The following is a 22388-nucleotide window of genomic DNA, read 5'->3' as shown; positions in this document are numbered from 1 at the left end:
ATTTAGAACATTCTGGTTTTAGCCAGAAGCCCAAAAACCCATCAACCTTGTCTTCCACTCACATTCAACCTTCCATGTCCCACTGCAGCTGCCAATCCCGCCTCCCAGCTGCGTCCAGCCTTCATCCTTTCTCCTCACTTCTATTCCTTGGCCTGGCCATGCCCCAGCCCACAACAGGCCTCCCTGATGCAACTTCAGTTACACTCTCTTTTCTATACTAAAGCCAGATCGGGTGCCATCACAGCTCCATCTGGAAATCTTCCTAGGCCTTCCCCTCCGGGGTCACACAAATCCCAAATCCTCCTGCCTCTGCTCTGCAAATATGCCAGCCTCTCACCAGCTTGGGGCCTTTGCACTTACTCCCCTTGCCAAAAATGCTTCCCTTCACACAAAGGGCCTTAGTTGTCAGCTTAACATCACATCCTCAGAGGCCTTCCCTGATCACTGAGCTGCTGTAATCTGTTCTAGATCCACATGATTTCCTTCACAGATCTCTGCAATGTATAATCACTGTACATATTTGTCTATATGCCTATGTGTGTCTGTCTGCCACCCCTAGGAAGGTCCCCGAGGGAGGTATCACCACTGCCTCCCTAGCACCTACAGCAGCATCTGCACATAGTGAGGGCCTAAAACATAAGCACCCAATGAATGAGGCAGGGAGGGACGCCCTCATCTCCAGCAAGCTCCTTAGTCAGCAGTCCCAGAGGAATCATGCCCACCTTCCTCTGCATAGTCACTTAAGACATCACAAAGCTGCTTCTCAAACCCTGGACCCTCATAACCATTCTGAGAGGCTGGCAGGAGTTTCTCTAAGCCAGGGAAAGAACCATTCTTCCCAGAGGTACAGAACGCCCAGAGCCAAGGGGTCCAAGACTCCCTCCTTCCCACCTAGCCTTGGCTCCAGCAACTCCATTCCAGCTGCAGTCAGAGAGTCCACTGTCCTGGGGAGCTACTAAACAGGCCCTGAGGACCCCCAGCTTCTAGGCAGCAGTGACTGACAGGGAGACAAGGAGTGAGGCAGGCCCAGGGAGGCAGTAGCTAAGGTGCAACTGGATAGGGAAGACAGGGGACGGAAAATGAGGGCAGGCCCGAGGTGGCCAGGGAGGCAGAAACCCCCAGTCCAGAGGATCTCAACTGGTGACAACGATGAAGGACCACAGTGGATGGCCTAATGGAACTTCTAGTGAGGGCACTGGGCATTGTCAGAAAGAGCATACTCAATTTGGCATTTGGAAAAGGAAAAAAAAAATATCTGTTTTGCTGGTGGCAGCAACAAAGAAAGGGACTTGGTCGCCTGGTCAGTACCATGCAGCGGCTATGGGCACAGATGCTGGACTTGGACTGTGGTGGTCTGAGTCCCTGGCTTCTCCATTCACCTGCTCTGTGACCTCAGGCAGGTTACTTAAACTCCCTGGTCTCAGTTTCTCCCCCTGTAAAATGGAGCCCACACAAGTGCTTTCCTAGGGTGTGGTGAGGAGTAAGCCAGGTAGAGCCCTTGGAATGACACTATGTAACTTTAACTATTATCAGCCATTTTTAGTGGCTAGGGAAGGGGAGCAGATGGGGAATATGTGAAATTTACAGTTTACATAAAGGGGGCAAAAGGTTAAAAGTGGTTGAGAAACCTGGCTCCATGCTCCTTCTCAGGTGACCAACACAGCACGGGCTTGGGTGCACAAGCTATATGGTCTCCGAGGGGACTCCCAATCCCAGGTGCTGTGGCTCCTGGGACCCTCAGGGTTTCTGAGTTCTTGTTCATCCACCAAATGCTGCTCATTGGGGTCCAAACTCCATCAGGAAAGCTCTCAAGGTGGCTCAGAGCTCTCCCCACTCCGAGTGTGATTACCAGACGGGCCACCTCAGCACATCCTGGGGCTTGTTAGAGACGCAGCATCCCAGGCCCACCCAGACCTACTGCTCCACCCGCAGCTTTAGAGTGGCGACCACCGACCTGTGTTTTAACAAGCCCTCCTGGTGATTTTGACGCAGGCTAAGTACAAATCAGGGGTTAGCAGAGTAGGTGCAGCATCTTGTTAAAATGCCGATTCTGATTCAGCAGGTTTGGGAAAGGACCTGAACGTTTCTAAGGAGCTCCCAGAGGCTGCCCACCTGGGACCACACTTTGAGCCAAGAGGCCCACAATCAGAGGCTGCAATATGGCTCCCAATGGCTGAACACACCCCAGGGATGGCTCTTGTACTTGGCAGAATGAGGCAGATGTCATATTTGGTCATCATATAAATCCTGCCAGCGTCACACACTGGGTTCCCAGCCAGGGCTCTGCAGATCTCTGAGTGTGCAAATGCTAGTCTAGATGGCAATCAGACTAGCATTTAGTCTAGTCTAACCAGAACCTCAGCCGACCAGGCACCCATTCCACACTGGTCCTGCTGGCTGCTAAGTCTACTAAACTTTCAGGGGGCTGGAAAGCATCTAGAATGCATCTAGGTCTAAAGAGCCTCCTTTGCCCCATTTTCCCAGATGAGATGCTCTACCTTCCTAATGCCATGACCCTTTAATACAGTTCCTCATGTTGTAGTGACCCCCAACCATAAAATTATTTTCGTTGCTAGTAGCTCCCAGGTGGGCAGCCTCTGGGAGCTCCTTAGAAACGTTCAGGTCCCTCCCCAGACCTGCTGATCAGAATCAGCTAGTAGCAATGAAAATACTTTTATGTTTGGGGGTCACCACAACATTAGGAACTATATTAAAGGGTCACGACATTCGGAAGGTTGAGAACCACTGCTAAGAGAACAAATGGCGATTATATTAGTCAGGGCTCTCCAGAGCAGCAGAACCAATAGGATATCTATATATGTAGAAAGAGAAATTTACTTTGAGGAAATGGCTCATGAGACTGTAGGCTGGAAAGTCCGAAATCTGAAGGACAAGCCAGAAAGCTGGATCCCCAGGCAGGGTTTCTATGTTGGAATCTTAAGGCTGAATTATTCTTTGAGAAATCTTAGGCTTTGCTCTGAAGGCCTTCTATCCATTGGATAAGGCCCACACACTATGGAGGATAATCCACTTTACTCAAATCTACTGATTTAAATGTTAATCACATCTAAAAAATACCTTTATTTGACCAAACAACTGGTCACCAAAGCCCAGCCAAATTAACACATAAAATGAACTGTCACAGCAACCTTTAGTTCCTAGGAGAACTGTCACAGGGCAGGGAAACAGGCTGTTAGGGCAGTAGGAGTTCTGTGCTAACCCTTCCGAAGTGTAGGGACTAAGGTAGCACCCCCACCAGTCAGCTAGAAGAGAGGGATGATGGCTGTGCTGATGGAGAACTAACCATAATAAAACAAGACTACTGGTAATATTAATAATGCCTTCTCCAGGTCCTGGATCGAATACACTATGGTCTTTAACTTCTGTAGTTTTTCCAATGTCCTGGAGTGAGGAGTTAATTGTCCTTCCTATTCTCTGGATGAGCAAAACTCAGGCTTGAATCACTTACCCAAATGGTTCTGGCCCTGTGACTCCAAGGCCAATACCACTGTCAACCCTTGAAAGGATCTGCATTCCAAGGACTCTACGAATATGATTCTGGATACATTTGGTCTTTCTGCATCTCAGTTTTCTTATCCAACAAATGGAAATGACAAAATGTCTGATGCACTGTAGATACTGGCTCAAAGTGAGAAAAACCTCTCTGTGACTCCCCACCATTCTCCAAGCCAGTGGTTCTCAATCTTCCTAATGCCGTGACCCTTTATTTAATACAGTGCCTGTGGGTCACAACCCACAGGTTGAGAACTGCTGCTCCAGGCAATATCCAGGCTCCCTGATGAGACTCCCAAAGTCCTCTCCCTCACACCTTTGGCTCTAGCTATGCTGTTTACTCCAGAGTTCCAGCAATTCTTTTTCATCCCCACCTCCAATTTTGCAAATGCTGTTCCATGCCTGGAATGCCCACCTCCTTCTTCACTAAGGGCATTCTTTCTTCAAACTCAGCTCAGAAAAACCAAATGCAATTCCTCCTGCTATGCATCCCCACCTCCACCCCAGGATGGCCAAAATTTTAACAGGCTAACACTACCTCGTGTTGGTGAGGATATGGAGCTACTAGAACACTTGCAGGTTGCCAGTGGGTGTGGAAATTGGTGTAACCACTTGGGAGAAATGTTTAGCAGTGTCTACAAAAGCCAAATAAATGAATTCCCTCCAGCAATGCCCAACAGAAACATTCACATATGTTTATCAAAAGACATATGCAGGAAAATGTTCACACCAGTATTATGTATCATCTAACTGGAAAACCACCCCCAATCCCTATGCTCAGGGTACACAATGGATAACACGCATCAAGCATGAAGGAGGCACAAGCATAGTAACACTGTGGACGGGTCTCACAGACATGCTGAGTGAAGGAAGCCAGACATAAAGGGGTATGTCACCCTCCATGATTTCATTTATCTGACGTTAAATATGGGCAAAATGAACTTACACTGCTGGAAGTCAGGATAGTGGTAAGACAGGAGGAGGGTGTTATTGATCAGAAGGGGACACCAGGGGCATTTGCTGCTGGGCATGTCTATTTCTGATCTGGGTGCTGGTGACATAGATGTGCGGGTTTGTTAACAGTCATTGAGTTATCCATGTAGGATGTCTGCTCTATTTTGTACGTTACACTTCAAATAACAACATTAAGAACAAGAACAACAACAGTGGCAATCCAGACTCCTCAATAGAGCCCTGCCTGATTCCCTGGTCCTTGACAGGGAATCATAATATCACCATATTTGTAACCACCGGCTTAGGAAATGTCGTCCTCTTGAGTTTAAAGATGAGATCAATCCTATTTTCATCTATTGTTCCCAACACCGAGAGGCACAGAATGGGAGCTCAACACGTGTTTGCTGAAAGTGAGGAAGAGTGAAAAGGCAAAGAAAAAGGAATGGTGGAAATGGAAATGCCTGGGACTCCCTAGCCACAGAATTCCTGGATTTGGGATTTCTGGGACTTCAGAATCAGGAATTCTTTGAGTCTCTGAGCTGAAAGACTTGTGAGTTTATCTGGCCCTACCTTCCAGCCACATTTGAACCGCACCTCCCAGATACCCTGCATCCTGGTTTTGGAGGGATGGGGTCCAGCGCCAAGTTGCTCATGCTCCCTGGGGCCCTCGCTGCATGCCCATCACTGCACCAGCTCCTGCTAGGTGGCAGGCAGCCCCCAGGGAGCAGGCTGGCACTCTCGACAAGGTGGGGGGGCAGCATCTCAACACAAATCACTTCTCCACCTTAGCTATGGCACCGGCTGCTGTGCTCTGAAGACACCACATTCTAACAGGCAGCCAGGCCATTACGGGGATAAATATAGATGCAGACAGCATGGCGAAGAGGCTGCAGCAGGGGTCGGCTCTGATGCCCCCCGGGACCCTCAGCTTCCCCAGACCACACTTGGAGGGAGGCCATTCTCCATAACTCCACCTAATAAGTAAGCTCTGGCTCTTGGGGGAGGGGGCCTCCCTTGGGTCAGCTCAGGCTGAACTAGAAGGCTTGGCCTGGGCAGGGGGTGGTGAGGGGTCTCTCAGCCTGTGACTATAGGTGCTGGTCTAAGCAGGCCTAAAGGTAACCTAAGTCCTAACCCCAGGGAGTCCAGGGGCTGGGCTCAGGCCTGCTTCTATCACCCCTCCCTCTGGACCTCAGCTCCTTCATCTGCAAAGTAGGGCTGGTGGGTCTTACCCTCCCACCTCCAGAGAAGCTCCAGGAGTGGGGTGTGGATGTACGCTGGGTCCCAGGAGTACTCTGAGTACTTCAGGGACCTCAGGAGTGGGTCTGACCAGGCTCAGAAAGTAGACCAGGGTAACACAGGGTTGAAGTGACAGTGACTACCCAGTCCAAATCATTTAAATGTGGCTTCACTCAAAGGAGACTCAGGGGCACTGCCCTGGGCCCTCCCCTACGTTGCCCATATCCTCTTGGGGGAGTACCATGGGGCAACTAGGTGACAGGAGGCATCCAACTCTACGTGTGAACCCAGGCAAGTCCCTTCCCCTCTCTCTGCCTCAGTTTCCCTGCCTGTGAAGATAAAGACACTTGAACACCAGGATAGCCAAGCCAAGGAGTCTACAAATGCCCTTTGGTCTCTCCTGGGCTGCTCAGGCTCCCACCCAGAATCTCTGTGCTGACAGCACCTGCAAAGTCACCTGGACTCATGCAGGGCCTGTACCCCGCGGGGTCCCTATAGTGGCTGGGTACTCTGCTCATCACCCCCTTTTGCTAGTGGCTCCTTGCTGTTTGGTAGCTTTCACGCTGCCTATCCCACACCCTGCAGAGGTACCATGGGGGAAGACAGAGAGCTGAGTTGCAGAGAGAATGGGCTCCAGAATATACTAGGCGTGACCCCACCGTATGTTCTTTCCTCTGCCTGAGGCACTGTCCCCATATTCATTTATTCAAAACTATCCACTGAACACCTGCTGGGCACCAAGTATGGCCAGAACCCAACCAGGCCCTGCTCTCCCAGGCTTTGCAGTCTATTAACACCCTAGGCCAAATGCTGCCTCCTCCCTGGAGGCCTGTCTGAGCCCCACTGTACCACCCCCTGTCACAATCACTGCACCCGCTGTATTCTCCTCCTGACATTTCCCACGATCTGAGATTTCCTGCCTCAGTTATTTGCCCGCCTCCCTGTCTACCCACCCCCTGCACCCCAAGCTCCTGAGCCCAGCGGGGACTGATTTGGATTGTGGTTGCTCCTCCAGCATACAGTCCCTGGCCCAGAGCAGCTGCTCAACTAACATCTGTCAAGTAACCCAGGGTGGCTGTGTGATGAGGGAAGCTTTCCTGGAAGGTGGGGACTCAACACCACAAGTGAAAGAGGAATGACAGCATCTGCCCACAGCCCTCTTCAGTTTCTAAGCCTTTCACAGCTGCCTTAAGAACTTCACGAAGAGAGCAGCAGGGAGAGCTGGGAGCGCCACTTCCAGGGTGACTCTTCCTAGCAGACCTCAGTCCCCTGTGTGGGCAGGCAATGGCAGCAAGTGATGCCCCACTCAGGGCAGCAGCTGCCACCTCCTCATCTTCCCCAGCTTCTGGTCTCTCAGTGTGAGGCAAATCCCACCTTCTCTCAGACACACAACTCTCCCTACCCCCTCCTCCATGGGTGTGTCCCGGGGCATTCAGAATGGTGAGACAGGGATCCCTCTGGAGACCCCTGAGGGCAAGCTCAGAGTTCTTCCAGGCTCCATCACCTCACATCACAGAGATACAGACTCATTCAACAGGAGGTTATGACAAGGCAGGCTCAGTTATTCCTCGCACTGATGTTTACTGAGCACCTACCACATGCCAGGCGCTGCTCTAAGTGCAGGGCCATAGCCTGTTCTCACCTCCCTTTTGCAGTGCTGACACTTTTGGTAGGGGGACAGGGGCAGAGATAAGAAGCTGATGCACAAATGAATAAATGACTTTAGAGAGTAGTAAACACCCCAAGAAACATAGAGCCAGGTGATGAAACAGTGATGTAACCCCTGCTAACTAGTCTCATCTCAGACCCAGAGCAAGAAGGTGTGGACAGGACAAGCAGAGAGACAGTCCAGGACAGGGAATAGCCGTCTCCTGGACTCCAGCATGAGAGCCAAGGCCGAGTGGCCCAATTATGGCAGAGGACATTGGGCTTGGAGCCAGGAGGCATCTCTGACCCCAGCTCAACCCTCAGGCACTGTGGAACCCCACATCTTCCCTTTTGGACAAGGGGGAGGGCACATCTGACCCTGGACTGCTCCAGCTGCTGCCTGACAAGATCACAGGGTGACCAGGCATTTAAGCCCCAGGGGAGAGTGAATCCATCCCCTCCAAGGGGGAAGGGGCTGGATTCTTGAAGTGTTTTATTCCTAACTCAGCAGCCACAGTGCTCCCTATAAGGGTTAGAGGAAGGGAGAAGGAAGGAGCCCTCTTCCACCAGGCAAGGAGGATCTAGACCCTGAGCTAGAGCTTCTCAGTAGGAGACCCTGCCTGGCAATGATGCTTCCTTCTCTGAGGGGAATGAGCAAATCATTGGAGAATGTTCTATTGTTTCCTGTTCATGCCTTACAGCCCCGCAGAACGAAATCCCAAGGTGATGGGGAGAGAAATGGGGACACCCAGACGGAATCTGCCACCGCTCTTGGTGTTCTCCACACCTCAGCATGGTAGAACTTTTTCACTTAGGCTCCTGCCCCTAGAATAGCCCAGAAGTCCCAACAGGAGAGGAGGAGCAAGCTGGCCTGAGAAAATCCCAGAGGGAACTCTGAATGCATTTACTCACATCAGGCTTCCTAACATTCTCATGGATAATGACAGTGACAGTTAATGGTTACCAGGCACTTACCATGTGCCAGTTAATGCTGGTGCGGGAGTCCTTTGCAGTCTCCTTTAATCCTCACAACTACCTTTAAAGAAATACACAACTATCCTAAAAGATTATAAAGGAATCCAGAGTACTATCCTTGCTCTTTTGCAACAGACACTGAACCTCCATTCCTGACCCTCATCTTCACTCACATCTCTGAATTTCTTTTTTTTAGAGACAGAGTCTCATTTTGTCACCCTCAGTAGAGTGTCATGGTGTCACAGCTCACAATGACCTCCAGCTCTTGGGTTTAGGCGAGTCTCTTGCCTCAGCCTCCCGAGTAGCTGGAACTACAGGCGACTGCCACAATGCCTGGGTATTTTTTTGTTGCAGTTTGGCCGGGATGGGGTTCAAACCTGCCACCCTCGGTATATGGGGCCGGCACCCTACTCACTGAGCCACAGGCACAGCCCACGTCCCTAAATTTTTAATTCTCATGGCATTCTGGGGATAAGGATCTCTCTCTCTCTTTTTGTAGAGACAGTTTCACTTTATCTGCCCTTGGTAGAGTGCTGTGGCGTCACATAGCTCACAGCAACCTGCAGGCGCCTGCCACAACACTCAGCTATTTTTTTTGTTGCAGTTTGTCCAGGCCGGGTTTGAACCCACCACCCTCGATATATGGGGCCGGCACCCTGCCCACTGAGCCACAGGCGCCGACCGATAAGGATCTCTTGAAACACTCCCAGAGACACTATACTGGCTGCCCTATACTCTATACAAAGTGTGCCCTAATTTACAGAACACCTGCCCCCACCCCCCGCCCCCAATTCCCTGGCCCCAGCCTCCCAGCAGCCCTGTAAGCTGGATCGCGCCTTAGTTTGCCTCCTTCTACAGATGGAAAAACACCTCAGCCAAAGGGGTGACAGGAAGTGGCAGAGGCAGGAGAACCCAACCATCTCATTCTTAATCCCTGGTTCTTTCCATGAAGAAACATGCCTGGGTGACCCCTCCCACTCCAGCTGGCCATGCTACCCGCCTGGGGCACTCCAAACTCCCTGGGCTCCATGCCAGGGAGAGTGCAATAAAACCACTCCTTTATGTTTGTGCCCATTCTCCAGGAGGCAGACCCTGGCTGATTAGCCCATTTTACAAAGGATAACGCAGAGGCTCAGGGTCTGGGCCAAGGTCCCACTGCTGGGCTAGGTCCCAGCTCCCAAGTTTCCCCACCAGGGGTGTCCACAGGCAGCCTGCACTGTTAAAAATTACAAGCCAGGATAGCGTGGTTGTTTCCCTACGGATGAAGGGCTCCCCCGCAATCATCCTGGGGAAGATACTCAAAGGGGCATAAGAAGCCCCCTACCCCTTGGTGACAGCGCACTCCTCTAAGTGAGCAAAAGCTAAGGGCAGACAAAACAAAGGGCTTCTCAAATATTTCTCCCAGACCCCTGTCCCCTCCTGCAATACATTTAGAGCAGGGAAGTCGAAGAGCAAGATGGGCCCCCAGCGGGCTACCCGAGCCCTAGATATGAGTTGCACCTGTGACCTTGGGCAAATCACAGCCCCCTTTGAGGTTGCCCCTCCCCGAAACGGGAGCTGGCCAAATTGAGGGGCGGGGAAGGGGTGCTAGGGCATTGGACAGGAGGAGAAGGGAAGAGGGGAGTAAGACCCCTTTATTTTCAGAGAAGCATCACTGCGGGGGACGGAGAACGGGAATGGGAAGGAAGTGAGGGCCTCGCTCGCTCCTTCTCTCTCCATTCGCGCACCCCCACGCTTTAAACACACAGGTGCCAGACAGAGCTTTTGCGCAAAAACTAGTTTGCAAACACACTCTGACTTCTGGGAAGCTGCCCAGCCCTACTTCCTCTCTTTTCTCCCCTTTGGGGTCTGGAGATGGCCCTCGGCAGTTCCTTGCGCAGGGGATTGGGGGTGGGGGATTGGGAGCACATTAGAGGGGCACTGAGAGGGGCCCGCGCCCACCAGAAGGCAGCCGGACCTCATGCCTCTAGCATCTGCGATGGTAGCGGGACTCTACCTTCTGGACGCCTTCCAGGCTCCAGGGAGGAGGAAGAAGTGTTCCCAAAACAGCAGGTCTCGACCCCCGAGGGCGCCACCCTCCTCCGGTACCCCTCCCGCCCTCAGTCCGGGCAAAGACGGAGCGCCCCCGCGCGGCTGGGTCAGAGCTGAGTCACCTAAGTGCAGGACTCCGGCTCGCGCGGGTGGCGGAGGCTCGGGGCGCCGCAGCCCCCGGAGGCAGAACCCAGCTTCCTTGGACCGCTTACTGGTACCAGAAGCCAAGCCCCAAGGCCGAACTTAAGCACTTGCGCCTGGCCGCCCCACCCGCCCCTGGCCGGTCCGGGCCCCACTCACCGCGGGTCCCGCGGGCGCCTCCGCCCTCACCGCACCGCTGCCGCTGCCGGCGCTCCGGGCCGCCGGGGCATCCCTGGGCGCTGTCCCTGCTCAGCCAGGCCCGCGGGCGCGGGACCGGCTCAGGGCGCCGCCCGAGCTGCCACGGCCCGCTAGCGTGCGCTTCAGCCGCTCGGGGTCCGGTCCTCCTCCCGGGCCGGGCGGGCGGTGGCGGCTCGGGCTCCTCCCTCCGGCTGAGGGCGGGTGCAGGGAGGGAGCGGGGAGGCGAGGCGGGCGCTTCCTGGAGGGGCGAGCCCTCTTTCACCGGCGGAGCGGGGGCGCTGTCCCGCCTGCTGCCCGGAGATCGCAGCCCGCGCCCTGCGCGCCCCGAACGTTCGAGGCCCGAACCCGAGGGACCGAGCGTTCCGGGCCGGGACGCCGCGGGTTCGCACCTTCCCCGGCGTGCTTCTATGTAGCCTCAGTCACCTCCGACGCGGGAACGGAGGGGTGGGTTCGGCTCGGGCCTGGGGGGAGGCTCAGGGCGGCCTCGACCCGCAGCGCCGGTGAGCGCAACTCTGCGCCCTTGGGCCAAGCACCGTGGGGCTTGCTTCTGGGCTGTATTGGGCAGCACTAGGACCGCCTTGTTTTCTTCTTTCTTTTATGTTTTTGTTCCACTAGCGAAGAAGCTCGGCATTTTCTTGCTGCCAGAGACAAGGAAGATGACAGACTTCTCTGACAGAGGATAAGATAAAGACGTCGGAATGGGGCTTGGGGCTTGTCAGCATAGGCTAGTCTTCAAGGTCCTGGAGCTGAGGCCTCCACTCGTGGGAAAGCTTCCTTTTCCCTACAAGAGACACCAATTCTTGAAAAAAAAAAAAAGAAAGAAAGAAAGAGAGAGAAACTGAATCTGTCTCTGGGCGTTCAAGCTGCTGGCCCCAGCGGTATTTATGTGACTTCTGGGCAAGTTCATCACTGGGCATCAGACAGCTGAGCCACATTAAACCAGATTTTGGGGGTCAGGACTGTCCATGCCCAGGGCCATGTCCAAAGTCTCTGGGTTCAAAGATTGGGCAGCTGAGGGTTAACACATAGCTGAGCTACAGTTGTAGATTTTCCATTCTGGGCAGGTGAAGGTTAACATGGGAGACTCACGCTGCAGCCTGCGAACCTCACTCCACTGTCTGAGTCACAGGCACTTTGCAGCCTTAGAGGGGTGGCCACTAAACAGCCCCGGGCTTCCAGCTTTGTTCTCTGCCTGCCTGTCCCCCATCCATCCTTCTTTTCTGCAAGCTCTCCTCACCTTTCTTCCACATAAAGCCATGAAAGCCTCCTGCCCAGCTCTGGGGCAAACCAACCTATAGGCAGTCACAGACCCAACACCAGCCCCACGTCCTCCAGGAAGCCTGTGCTGATTGCTCTGTCCCCCAGAATTCTTTTCTTCCCCTTCCAGCAATAGGAAAGTCAGGACTGGGGTGGATGGTGGTAGTTAATCAAAGCAGACAGTACCTCTCCTCAGGCTGCTCACCTCTGGGGGCCAAATCCAGGGCCCAGGCAATCATACTCCTCTATGGAAAGTGCGAAAGTTGGAGGCAGGGTGGCATAGAAGACCCAACTCAGCCATGGGGGTCATCAAGGCTTCCTCTAAGACGGCTCAGCACCTGTGGCTCAAGTGGCAGGGGGTGGCAGGTTTAAATCCAGCCTGGGCCTGCCAAACAACAATGATGGCTGCAACCAAAAAATAGCCGGGTGTCGTGGTGGGTGTCTGTGGTCCCAGCTACTTGGGAGGCTGAGGCAGGAGACTCGCTTGAACCCAGGAGTTGGAGGTTGCTGTGAGCTGTGATGCCACGGCACTCTACCCAGGGGGACAGCTTGAGGCTCTGTCTCAAAAAAAAAAAAAAAAAAAGGCTTCCTCTAAGAGACTTGAAGGATGGAGGTAGTTGCTTGGGCTTCTTAATGGGGAGGAAGATAATGGATTCTTAACCAAGGGGACAGAGTGCAAAGTCCAGAGATCACAGCAATTCCACTCCTAGTTATCTACCCAAGAGCAAGGAAAACATATGTCCATACATATGGGGACATACCATATCAGCATGATTCATAAGAAGCAAACAGTGGGAACAGCCCAAATGTCCATCAACTGATGAAGAAAAAACCAAAATGTGATCGATCCATACAATGGGATATTTTGCAGCCACAGAAAAGTATAAAGTACTCATCTGAGCTACAGCAAGGATGCACTTGGAAACCATTATATTGTTCTCAGTGAAAGAAGCCACTTGCTAAAGACTGCATGTTATGTGATTCCATTTAGATGAAATGTCCAGAATAGGCAAATTCATAGAAAGAGAAAGCAGATTCATGGTTGCCTAGGCCTGCAAAGAGAGAATGGGGAGTGAGTGCTGTCAACACAAGGTTTCTTTGGGGGTGATAAAAATGTTCTAAGGTTAGATTATAGTGGTGGTTGCATAACTTTAGATATTTTAATTTTAAAAACCACTGATGTATACTTTAAAGGGCTGAATGTCATGGTATGTGAATTATATCTCAATAAAACTGTCTACACACTCTGTCCTCAACCCACACACAACACAAAACTGGAAAATGTCAAACGAAGTCTTTCTTTACCCTGGGGGAGACCTCCCTGTGCTCAATGGGAGGCCTGAATCCCCCTAAATAAACCCATATCAGGGCGTGTGTGTTTGTCTGTCTGTCAGTACCTGCCATCTGGGAATTTATTTTTAAGTTCAGGCTGTTTGGACAAACAGCAGAATAGCCAAGAATAGCCTATACCCCTATTGTGCTTGGGAATTAAAGACATGTTGAAAGAGTGCCACCTGTTTGCCAGGGTCTGGTTGGGCCACAAGTGTGTGTGAGAGGAAGGGGAGGGAGGGTATCTCAGTTTTATGGGTCATTACCAAAGCTTTGAGGTTAAAAAAAAAAAATCAAAATCTGCACCCAGCAATACCAATAAGCCAAGCAGGTTGAAACTTGCATGTGTGAATCAGAAAAGATGCTGTCCACTGTGTTTCTTGGTCCATAACGACCTGTCTCAAAACTGTCATGGTGACTCACGTATCTATGCTGTATCCCCCCAAACCCTCTCTCTCTCACACCTCTGGGGAATAACTGGGCTGAGCAAGGGCAGGTCCTGCCCAGGGTCTCTCATACATCTGCAGTCAGACCATGCCTGGGCTGCAGTTGTCTGGAAGTGTTTCTCACACATGGCTGACAATTGATGCTAGCTGTCAGCTGGGCCCCAGCTGGGGTTGGCATCTGGAACACCTACCCAGAACCATCCCATGTGGCCCAGGCTTCCTTATAACATGGCACTGGGTGCTAACAGTGAACATCCCAGGAGAATCAAGTAGAGGCTTTGTCATCTTTTATTGGACCTAGCCTTGGAAGTCACATAATGTCACTTGTGTTGTAGTCACAGAGGAGTAGCACTGTCACATAGTAGGAAGAGTGTGTGGGATGGAAGACATATTATGATGCCCACATTAGAAGATACCATCTGGCTCGGCGCCTATAGCTCACCCGGCTAAGGCGCCAGCCACGTACACCTAAGGTGGCGGGTTCGAATCCCCAGCCCGGACCCGCCAAACAACAATGACGGCTGCAACCAAAAAATAGCCGGGCGTTGTGGCGGGCGCCTGTGGTCCCAGCTACTTGGGAGGCAGAGGCAGGAGACTCGCTTGAGCCCAGGAGTTGGAGGTTGCTGTGAGCTGTAATGCCACGGCACTCTACCCAGGGGGACAGCTTGAGGCTCTGTCTCAAAAAAAAAAAAAAAAAAGATACCATCTACCATGGGGGTTGATACGGAAACACATCAGTGATGCAGACATCCCCTCACAGACTTCCTGGTTAGAAGCAAGTGTGGCTGACTCCAGTACCAAATCTCAGGCCTGGAGTCATGGTTGTGAGTTTGAATCCCAGTCAGCCACTGAGGTACTGCCTGTGTGAGGGCACTCATTCTTCTGGGCCTCAGTTTCTTCCTCTGTAAAATGGAATAGACTTAGCATTTGTCTCGTGAGATAGTTGTGAGAATTCTAATAGCCAGAGTTTGGCAAGGCTGTAACTTGGCTGGCACAGTGCCAGGCACGTGTAGACACTGGAGCTAGTGTGTTAGGGCTATTTTTAAGTTCCAGGGTTGTGATCACTGTGATACAGGGATGGCCCCCAGGTCTTCCTGATCCTTTCTGTCACCCCCAGACACCTCTTTCAGCTGTCACCCTGCACTGGGGTATGCATGCGTGTCATATGGTGGGGATATTGAGGGCCCAGACTCGTAACCCAGGGACCCCAGTGAGCCTATGGAGAAAGCCCCCCCTCTATTCCCTCCTCCTCAGGGTGAAGGTGCCTTTCCAGGCAGCTAGGGTGGGTTTGATGTGTGTAGGATGAGCCACCAGGTGTGGCTTCCAGAGGGTTCTGGGGGCTGGGGGACACGTGGATTAGGGGTGGGATTTTTCACTTAGGTGGCTGGGAGGAGTAAGACCAACTATCTCTGGAACTTCCTAAGCCCAGCCCTGGGAGGATCTTTACCAAACCAGCCACTGACTAGTCTCTCCTGGCACCTCTGGATGTGTCCAGAGGGTGTGTCCTGTCTTGGCTGGGGCCACTATCCCTTAGACCTGTCTTGGCCATGCAGGGTGGGGTTGAGAGCAGAAACAGAGCCCAGGAAGGGTGCATGGACCTCCTGCCTCCCCAAGAGCCCTTGTCTTGCTGAGGAGCACACAGATCTGCAGGCCAGGTAAACCCCCAGCCCAGTAGCACCTCAGGGTCCCCCTTTCCATTCTGCTCCCCCATAAATACTTTTTGTGTGACTTTGAGCAAGCCAGGTTCCCTCTTTACACCTCCCTTTTCTCATTTGTAAAATGGATGAGCTTGTTCCTGTGACTATTGTATGGGTCTATAAAAGATTGCGTATGGTGACTCACCACAGAAATAACCAGGCAGGCTGGGCGCCATGGCTCACGCCTGCCATCCTAGAGCTCTGGGAGGCTGAGGCGGGTGGATAGCTTGAATTCAGGAGTTTGAGACCAGCCTAAGCAAAGCGAGACCCCATCTCTACTAAAAATAGAAAAATTAGCTGGGCATTGTGGTGGGTACCTATAGTCCCAGCTACTTGGGAAGCTGAGGCAGGAAGATCTCTTGAGCCCAGGAGTTTGAAGTTGCTGTGAGCTATGATGATGCCACCAGCACTCAACCCCAGGGTGACTGAGTGAAACTCTGTCTAAAAAAAAAAAAAAAAAGAAAGAAAAGAAAACAAGAAATAACCAGGTAGGGCAGGGGACAGAGGATCCAGAACTCTCCCCAAAGGAGGATAGGAATGAGTCATAGGTCATCTTTGCAGCCAAAGAAAGTAGGTCCTGTGCCTTAGCTCACGCTGCTCACCCCTCACTACAAAGAGGAGGAAACTGGGCAGCACCTGTGGGTGAGCACAGAGAATCACAAAGACCCAGGTTTGATTCCACCAATTACCAGCTTTGTGCCTTTGGGATAGTTAGGAAAAAATCTCTGTGGTCAGTGTCCTCATCTGGAGAGGGAGGGTCACCAGGATCTTCAGGACAAAATAAGGGGGTTGGGTGCAAAGGCCTTCCCAGCCTCTCCAAGAGACAGCACACGGCTGTCCTGCGGGTCTCCACTGCAGCGCCATTACAAACACTCACGGAAGTTTCTAAAGGCTCCTTGTTAAGTAACTCTAATGTGCAGTCAGGGCTGCAATCCACTTCCTCAAGAGGCTTGCTAATTTAAGTGGGGTCTGGCAGCCTGGCTGTCACTTGGGGGCTTCTTAGAAACACAGAAATCCAGGCCCTGCCGTAGATCTGTTGAACCAGAACCTGTACAGTGACAAGATCCCCAGGTGACTTGATGCACATTACAGTTTTCAGAACTGCAGTCTTAGTTCGGGAAGTACCGGCTGGGCAGGGGATTGCAGGCAGCGGTGTGTGTTTGGGGGCAGGACAGAGGAGGCAATTTGGGAGGACTTGAGGCGTGTGTAAATGGGAAGGAAGATTCTGTGACTCCCATCAGAAAAACGGACAGTCAATCTGTAAATGCATAGGGTGGATGCCAAGTTACAAAGTAGCTAAGTGGGCTTATCCCAGCCTTGCAGACTGACAAGGGCACAGCCTTAGCCGGAAGGCTCACTTGTAGAAACCAGGAGTGTCATTTGATTACACTGCTTGCTGGCCCATAGCCACACTTTTCTTTGAATTTTGTTTTCATGTATTTTTAAACCGAGTCTACCTTTGGAGGAAGGGGGCAGGGAGACTGGATCACATCAGTGTTGGATAGAAAAGCAGTCAATGCCTCCAAGCAGGCAGGTGGCAGGAGAGCAAGTCTCTTAATAAAATGAACAAGGCGATTTCACACCAACTTGATGTGGGCCCAGCCAACTTTGCAGAGCTGACAATACTGTGGTTTATTTCAGGGAAGCTGCTGAAAGTTTCTTGGAGTGGAGAATTTGGGCGGAGATGAAGGAGAGAAAAAAAAAAAAGGAGAAAAGTAAAATGGATTGGCAGCAAATGAAAATAGTGTCCCAGAGCTCTGGGTTCCCTGACATTGGGTACATTTCACTTGGCCTGGGGCCTCTGCTGGGTTCCTTCCTCAGTCTGTTTTTATTTTCCATAGAGTCTTACTTTGTTGCCTACAGCAACCGGAACCTCTCTTGGGCTCAGATGATTCTCTTGCCTCAGCCTCCTGAGTAGCTGGGATTACAGGCACCCGCCACAATACCTGGCTATTTTTATTTTTAGAGATGGGATCTTGCTCTTGCTCAGGCTGGTCTTGAACTCCTGAGCTCAAGAGATCCACTCCCACTCGCTTTGGCCTTCTAGAGTGCTAGGTGTGAGCCACGGCTCGCTTCCTCAGTCTTGACTTCCTTACCGAGGCATTATTAGGCTTCAAGGGACTTATCCTTCAGAGTCCGGCAAGAAGAGGTGGCCTCTTCAGCCCCTTCAAAGGCCCAAGGTCAACTTAGCTTCGTGTCCCAGGAAAGGGAGACAGAATTTTGGGCCCAGGGTTTCCAGGTAAATGTCTTGGATTCTCTACGTGCTGACTTCTGACCCCGTGAGCAAGCTGATGGCCCATTAGGTACCAGGTGTGCTCTGCCCCTGGCCCGATAAGGGTGTCCCTGCATGATGTGTGGGTGCTTGGCACTGCGCCGAAGGACTTTCTCCTCATGCTTGGCGGGGGGCCGGGAACGACGTGGAGGGCAGCAAAGGTCAGGGCCAAGTCATCCAGGTAAGCCACTAGCGGGCTGGGACATCCCAAACTCCTAGGCCAGGTGGTAGCTGCCCCTAGCATCATTTACCTAGCTTCCTTCTGGGTCTAACATTGAAGGACGTTATCTTAGAAATCGCCAGTGGACCAGCCTGCCCTCCAGTGGTGCTCAGTCATAACTACATCCTCTGGGCCTCAATTTCCAGAATGGAGTGGGAGGCTCCCCCTAAGATGAACTTGTTCTACCCACCTGCAGGAGAGGGTGCTATTCTCCTGTCATTTCAGGCATCTCTCCCTGTCATATGATATTGAACCCTAAAAAGGGAAGGGAACTAGCATGTGACCAGTCCTTACCGCTTTGTGCCAGTCTTTGCACACCTTGCTTCCCTGACCTCTTCAACACACAGTTACTGCTCTAAACAACAGCTAGCAAAAGGTTAAGTTACATTCTAGTCCATGCCTGCCTGACTTTCAAAGCCATGATAAATACTCTAGGCCAAGGACCAGGCAAGCCCAGGGGGTGTCAAGAAAATGGAGAGTGGTGGAGACTACAGCAAACTGGATGGTAAGGGCCCCATCTAAAGGGCACAGTCCATGATCCTACAGATTATTACTGTTGAGTGGGAATGCTGGACTAGCACTTAAAAGAAACAAGGATCTGAATTTTTATGTAACAGTTCCCCATTTTAAACACTGACAATTTAGAAAGGAGTTTAAGTATTATGCAAGTCAAATAATAACTGTTTTCTAACATCCTGAGTTTCTATAACATCCTCATATTGTGGATGAAAGAGGAGGTAACTTGCCCAGGATCACAAGACCATCTAGAGACAGGGTCTGAACTTGAACCTATGTCTCCTGACTCCCAGTGCTCCTCTCAGCACATCTCTCTGCTGTCTGCTCTGTTCTCCAGGGGATGAACCACTTCCAACCTTGGTGGGGGAGCAGGAAACATCAGACTCAAGCCAGAAGTGGAAGACCAACGTGTTTATTGATTAAACTTGGCTTGGAGTGTAGCAGGGCCATCTTTGGTCCTCCTTGGAAGTAACAAGAACACTGTGTAACATGGAGTTTCTTGGGCTCATCCACATCCCGCTGAGGTAGTAGCTAGACCCAGTGGCCTTGCCTAAATGTCTTACCAGTGCATGCTCCCATGGGCCATTAGACCTGGCTTTGTCCCTTATACGGGGCAAATTGGGCTTGTCAGTCCCAAGGTCGAGCTGAATCTATCTGGACCTGGGCCCAAAGTCCTTGGAAGCCAGTATTTAAGGTGGAGAGATAATCTAGTTTACAGATGGGAAAACTGAGGCTTGAAGCAGGAAGCTGTGTGAACACGCTTCTCCTCCCAGCTGAGAGATTTTCCCTGACTCAGCTGGGCTGGAAATAGAATCTATAAATACATATTAGTTTATAAAGTAATAAATTAAGCTAGCCTGAGGTTTTCTAGCCAGCCCATGTGTCATGGGCATTTGTCATGTGTCATTATGACACACCCATACATCCTGCCACTTGTAGTGCTAAGACCCGGCTATTGGCCATATACCATACTGCAAGTTACGTATAATGCTACATGTCAAGAGGTCATACTGCCACATGTAACCTTATATCATGCATGATGTCACGACGCCCTCATTATGCTACATGTCCCCAACTGGTTATGTATGTCACATGCAATATGGGATACTCCATTGCCCAGGCCAGGCTTCTGGTCCCCAAAAATGTCCTCCCCGAGGACTGTAGCAGGACCAACGTGCTCCTCGCTCCTGGGGCAGGATGCAGGTTACCCAGCTGAGGATCTTTTCCTCAGTCTTTTCTCCTGGTAGGGGAAGTGGGCATCACTGTGCTGGATTCCAAGTGTTCTGATGGGACATCAAGTACTCCGAGAGGCCTGGGGCTTGCTGTCAAAGAAGGCAAAGTCCAGCCTGGGCTGCTGGCTCTGTAGACGCTGGGCCACGTCAGGAGGAATGGGGTTATTCCAGAGGCTGCGGGGCATAGAGGCAGGCACTGAGCACTGGGAGATGCTGGTGCATTTCTTTGTCTCCACCCCTTGTCCTGTCTACACACTAGGAGACCAAGGCCCACAAGGGGAAGAGCTGTGTCCAGAGTGAGATGGCTGAGGCCAGTATTAGACCAGCATGGAGACCCCCCCACCCCCCTCTTGACTTCTCCCTTTCAGTCTTCCCTCAGAGCTAGTGAGCCTAGCCAGGGCCACGTGTGTACGACACGTTTGTGTAAATAAAGGCTCCCTTTCTTCAAGATACTTTACTTCTATCTGTCTGAAATTGGTATAATACATTGATTTTAGTAGAATAAGATAGTTTACTACCATCTACTAGGAATCTAATGTGTCCATGATGTGAACAGTGTCCTTCAGAGGCAATGCCCTGTGCAGTGTACAAACTGTACCACTGTGTGCGAGGCTCTAACTAGAGCTATTATTTTAAGTGCTTACTATGTGCCATACGTTGGGTTCAGTGCTTTTTTCTTTCTTTTTTTTTTTTTTTGATGCAGAGTCTCACTATGTCGCCATGGCATCATAGCTCACAGCAACCTTAAACTCTTGGGCTTAAGCAATTCTCTTGCCTCAGCCTCCCAAGTAGCTGGGACTACAGGTGCCTGCCACAAGGCCCTGCTATTTTTTTGCTGCAGTTGTCATTGTTGTTTAGCAGGCCCAGGCTGGGTTCAAACCTGCCGGCTTTGCTGTATGTGGCTGGTGCCCTAACCATTGAGCTATGGGCGCTGAGCCTGGGTTCAGTGCTTTCTATACTCATTTAGGAGTCCTCACAACAACTTTCTTTTGGGGGGGGGCGGGGCTGGGTTTGAACCCGCCACCTCCAGCATATGGGGCCAGCACTCTACTCCTTTGAGCCACAGGCGCCGCCCTGACAACAACTTTCTGAGGCAGTTATTATCAACATTTTCATTTTGTAGATGGGAACATTGAGGGTCAGAGAGGTCGAGTTACCAATACAAAGTATATAATTAGCATACTGCAGAGCTGGGATTTGATCCAGGTCTGCTTGCTGCCAAATTCTTATTGGAATGGTCTGAGTCTCCTTTGATAGTCTCCAACCCAGGCCCTGCCTCCTCCTACAGGGAGTTCCTTTAGATTTGGGAGTTGGTGTGGACACCTGCCCACCATCCCAGCCCCTCCAAGCCTCTGTTACCGGATGACTCGGATGCTGGAACCCAGGGCCAATCCTTCAGCCAGGAGCCAGGCTCCCCAAGCTGTGATCTGATTCTTCTCCAGACTTTCCAGGGGGCAGCGGGGAAAGGGGAAAGAAAGACAGGCATGAGACTGTGTGACAGGTATCCCCATAGACAGCAGATTTTGTGGTGGGTGCAGCATGAAGGCTGAAGGCTAGAACCCAGGGAGAGCTAAGCCTGGCAGACGCTTGGGACTCAAGGAGGGACTTTCTGCAAGGCAGAGGACTGACCCCATGGCCTTCTTGCTGTCCCCAGGAGGCAGGTCTCCCTTCAGCCCTCCCCACCGCTCTGGGTCCCAGGATGTGCCCCTCATACTCCACTCTCTTCAGCTGGCTCATCTGCGGCAGGATCCGGGCCAGCTCGGCAGCTGCCTCATCCCCCAGGAAGTTCCAGGATAGCCTGCAGGGTAGGGGTCCCAAGGTCAGCAGGGAGACAGCGGGTAAGCAGGGGTGTTGCAAGAGAGGCCGCCTGATGGATGCTGTGAACTTCAGGACAAAAATGGATCCTTCCTCTACTCTCCCCAGTAGCCATCCCATTTCTGAGCTGGTGATCTCTCAAGAACCCAGACAGCTTAGGAACTGCTGTCTCGAGGGTCCCAGGTTCTAGCTGGCAGTCAGAATACATGGTTCCCAGACACATGTCATGATCCAAACGTCTACCATGAAAGTGACTGTATTTTTGCCACATCCATGTACCTCCCATGTTATCATGTGTCATATTTTCCTTTAAATTGGCCCTCTCTCAACTAACTTTGCTTTTTTTTTTTTTTTGAGACAGAGCCTTCCTCTCTCACCAAGGCTAGAGTACAATAGTATAATCACAGCTCTCAGCAACCTTCAAGTCCTGGGCTCAAGCAATCCTGCCTCAGCCTCCGGAGTGGCTGGGACTATGGGTGATGATGTCACACCTGCTAAATTTTCTATGTTTTTTTTTAGAGACAGGGTCTTACTTTGTTGCCCTCAGTAGAGTGCATAGCTCACAGCAACCTTCAACTCTTGGGCTTAGGCGATTCTCTTGCTCAGCCTCCTGAGTAGCTGGGACTACAAGTACCCACCACAACACCTGGCTATTTTTTGGTTATAGTTGTTGTTTGGTGAGCCCGGGCTGGATTTGAACCCACCAGCGCTGGTGTATGTGGCTGGCGCCTTAGCCGCTTGAGCTACAGGCACTGAGCTATAAATTTTCTACTTTTAGTCTCACTTTGCTCACACTGGGTCTTGAACTCCTGACCTTAAGCAAGCCTCCTGCCCTGCCTCCCAGAGAGATTACAGGTGTGAACCACCACGCCCAGCTGAGAAAGTAATCTTTTTTTTTTTTTTTTTTGA

General features: G+C 51.6%; 2 protein-coding genes across 3 annotated transcripts in view; both read right to left on the bottom strand.

The window, feature by feature from the left end:
* The window catches only part of CPNE2 (copine 2), a 46898-nt gene extending 36014 nt beyond the window's left edge, over positions 1–10884 (bottom strand). The window contains exon 1 of one of the 2 annotated variants that reach the window (XM_012806840.2): positions 10657–10884. The gene's annotated coding sequence lies outside the window, so the exon portion shown is untranslated. The remainder of the gene's footprint in view (positions 1–10656) is intronic. The other variant, XM_012806841.2, reaches the window with a different exon arrangement.
* A 7958-nt stretch (positions 10885–18842) lies between these two features.
* NLRC5 (NLR family CARD domain containing 5) overlaps positions 18843–22388 on the bottom strand; it is a 79656-nt gene continuing 76110 nt past the window's right edge. The window contains exons 47-49 of the mRNA XM_003792615.3: positions 21379–21462; positions 21024–21107; positions 18843–19838 (exon numbers count right to left, since the gene is read on the bottom strand). Of these exons, the coding sequence (XP_003792663.2) occupies positions 19727–19838; positions 21024–21107; positions 21379–21462 (280 nt within the window). The 3' untranslated portion in view covers positions 18843–19726. The remainder of the gene's footprint in view (positions 19839–21023; positions 21108–21378; positions 21463–22388) is intronic.

Source organism: Otolemur garnettii, unplaced genomic scaffold (genome assembly GCF_000181295.1).
Source record: "Otolemur garnettii isolate 467f Iridium unplaced genomic scaffold, OtoGar3 scaffold00058, whole genome shotgun sequence".
In the NCBI taxonomy this organism is placed as follows: domain Eukaryota; kingdom Metazoa; phylum Chordata; class Mammalia; order Primates; family Galagidae; genus Otolemur; species Otolemur garnettii.
This window is presented reverse-complemented; position numbering and strand designations above follow the sequence as displayed.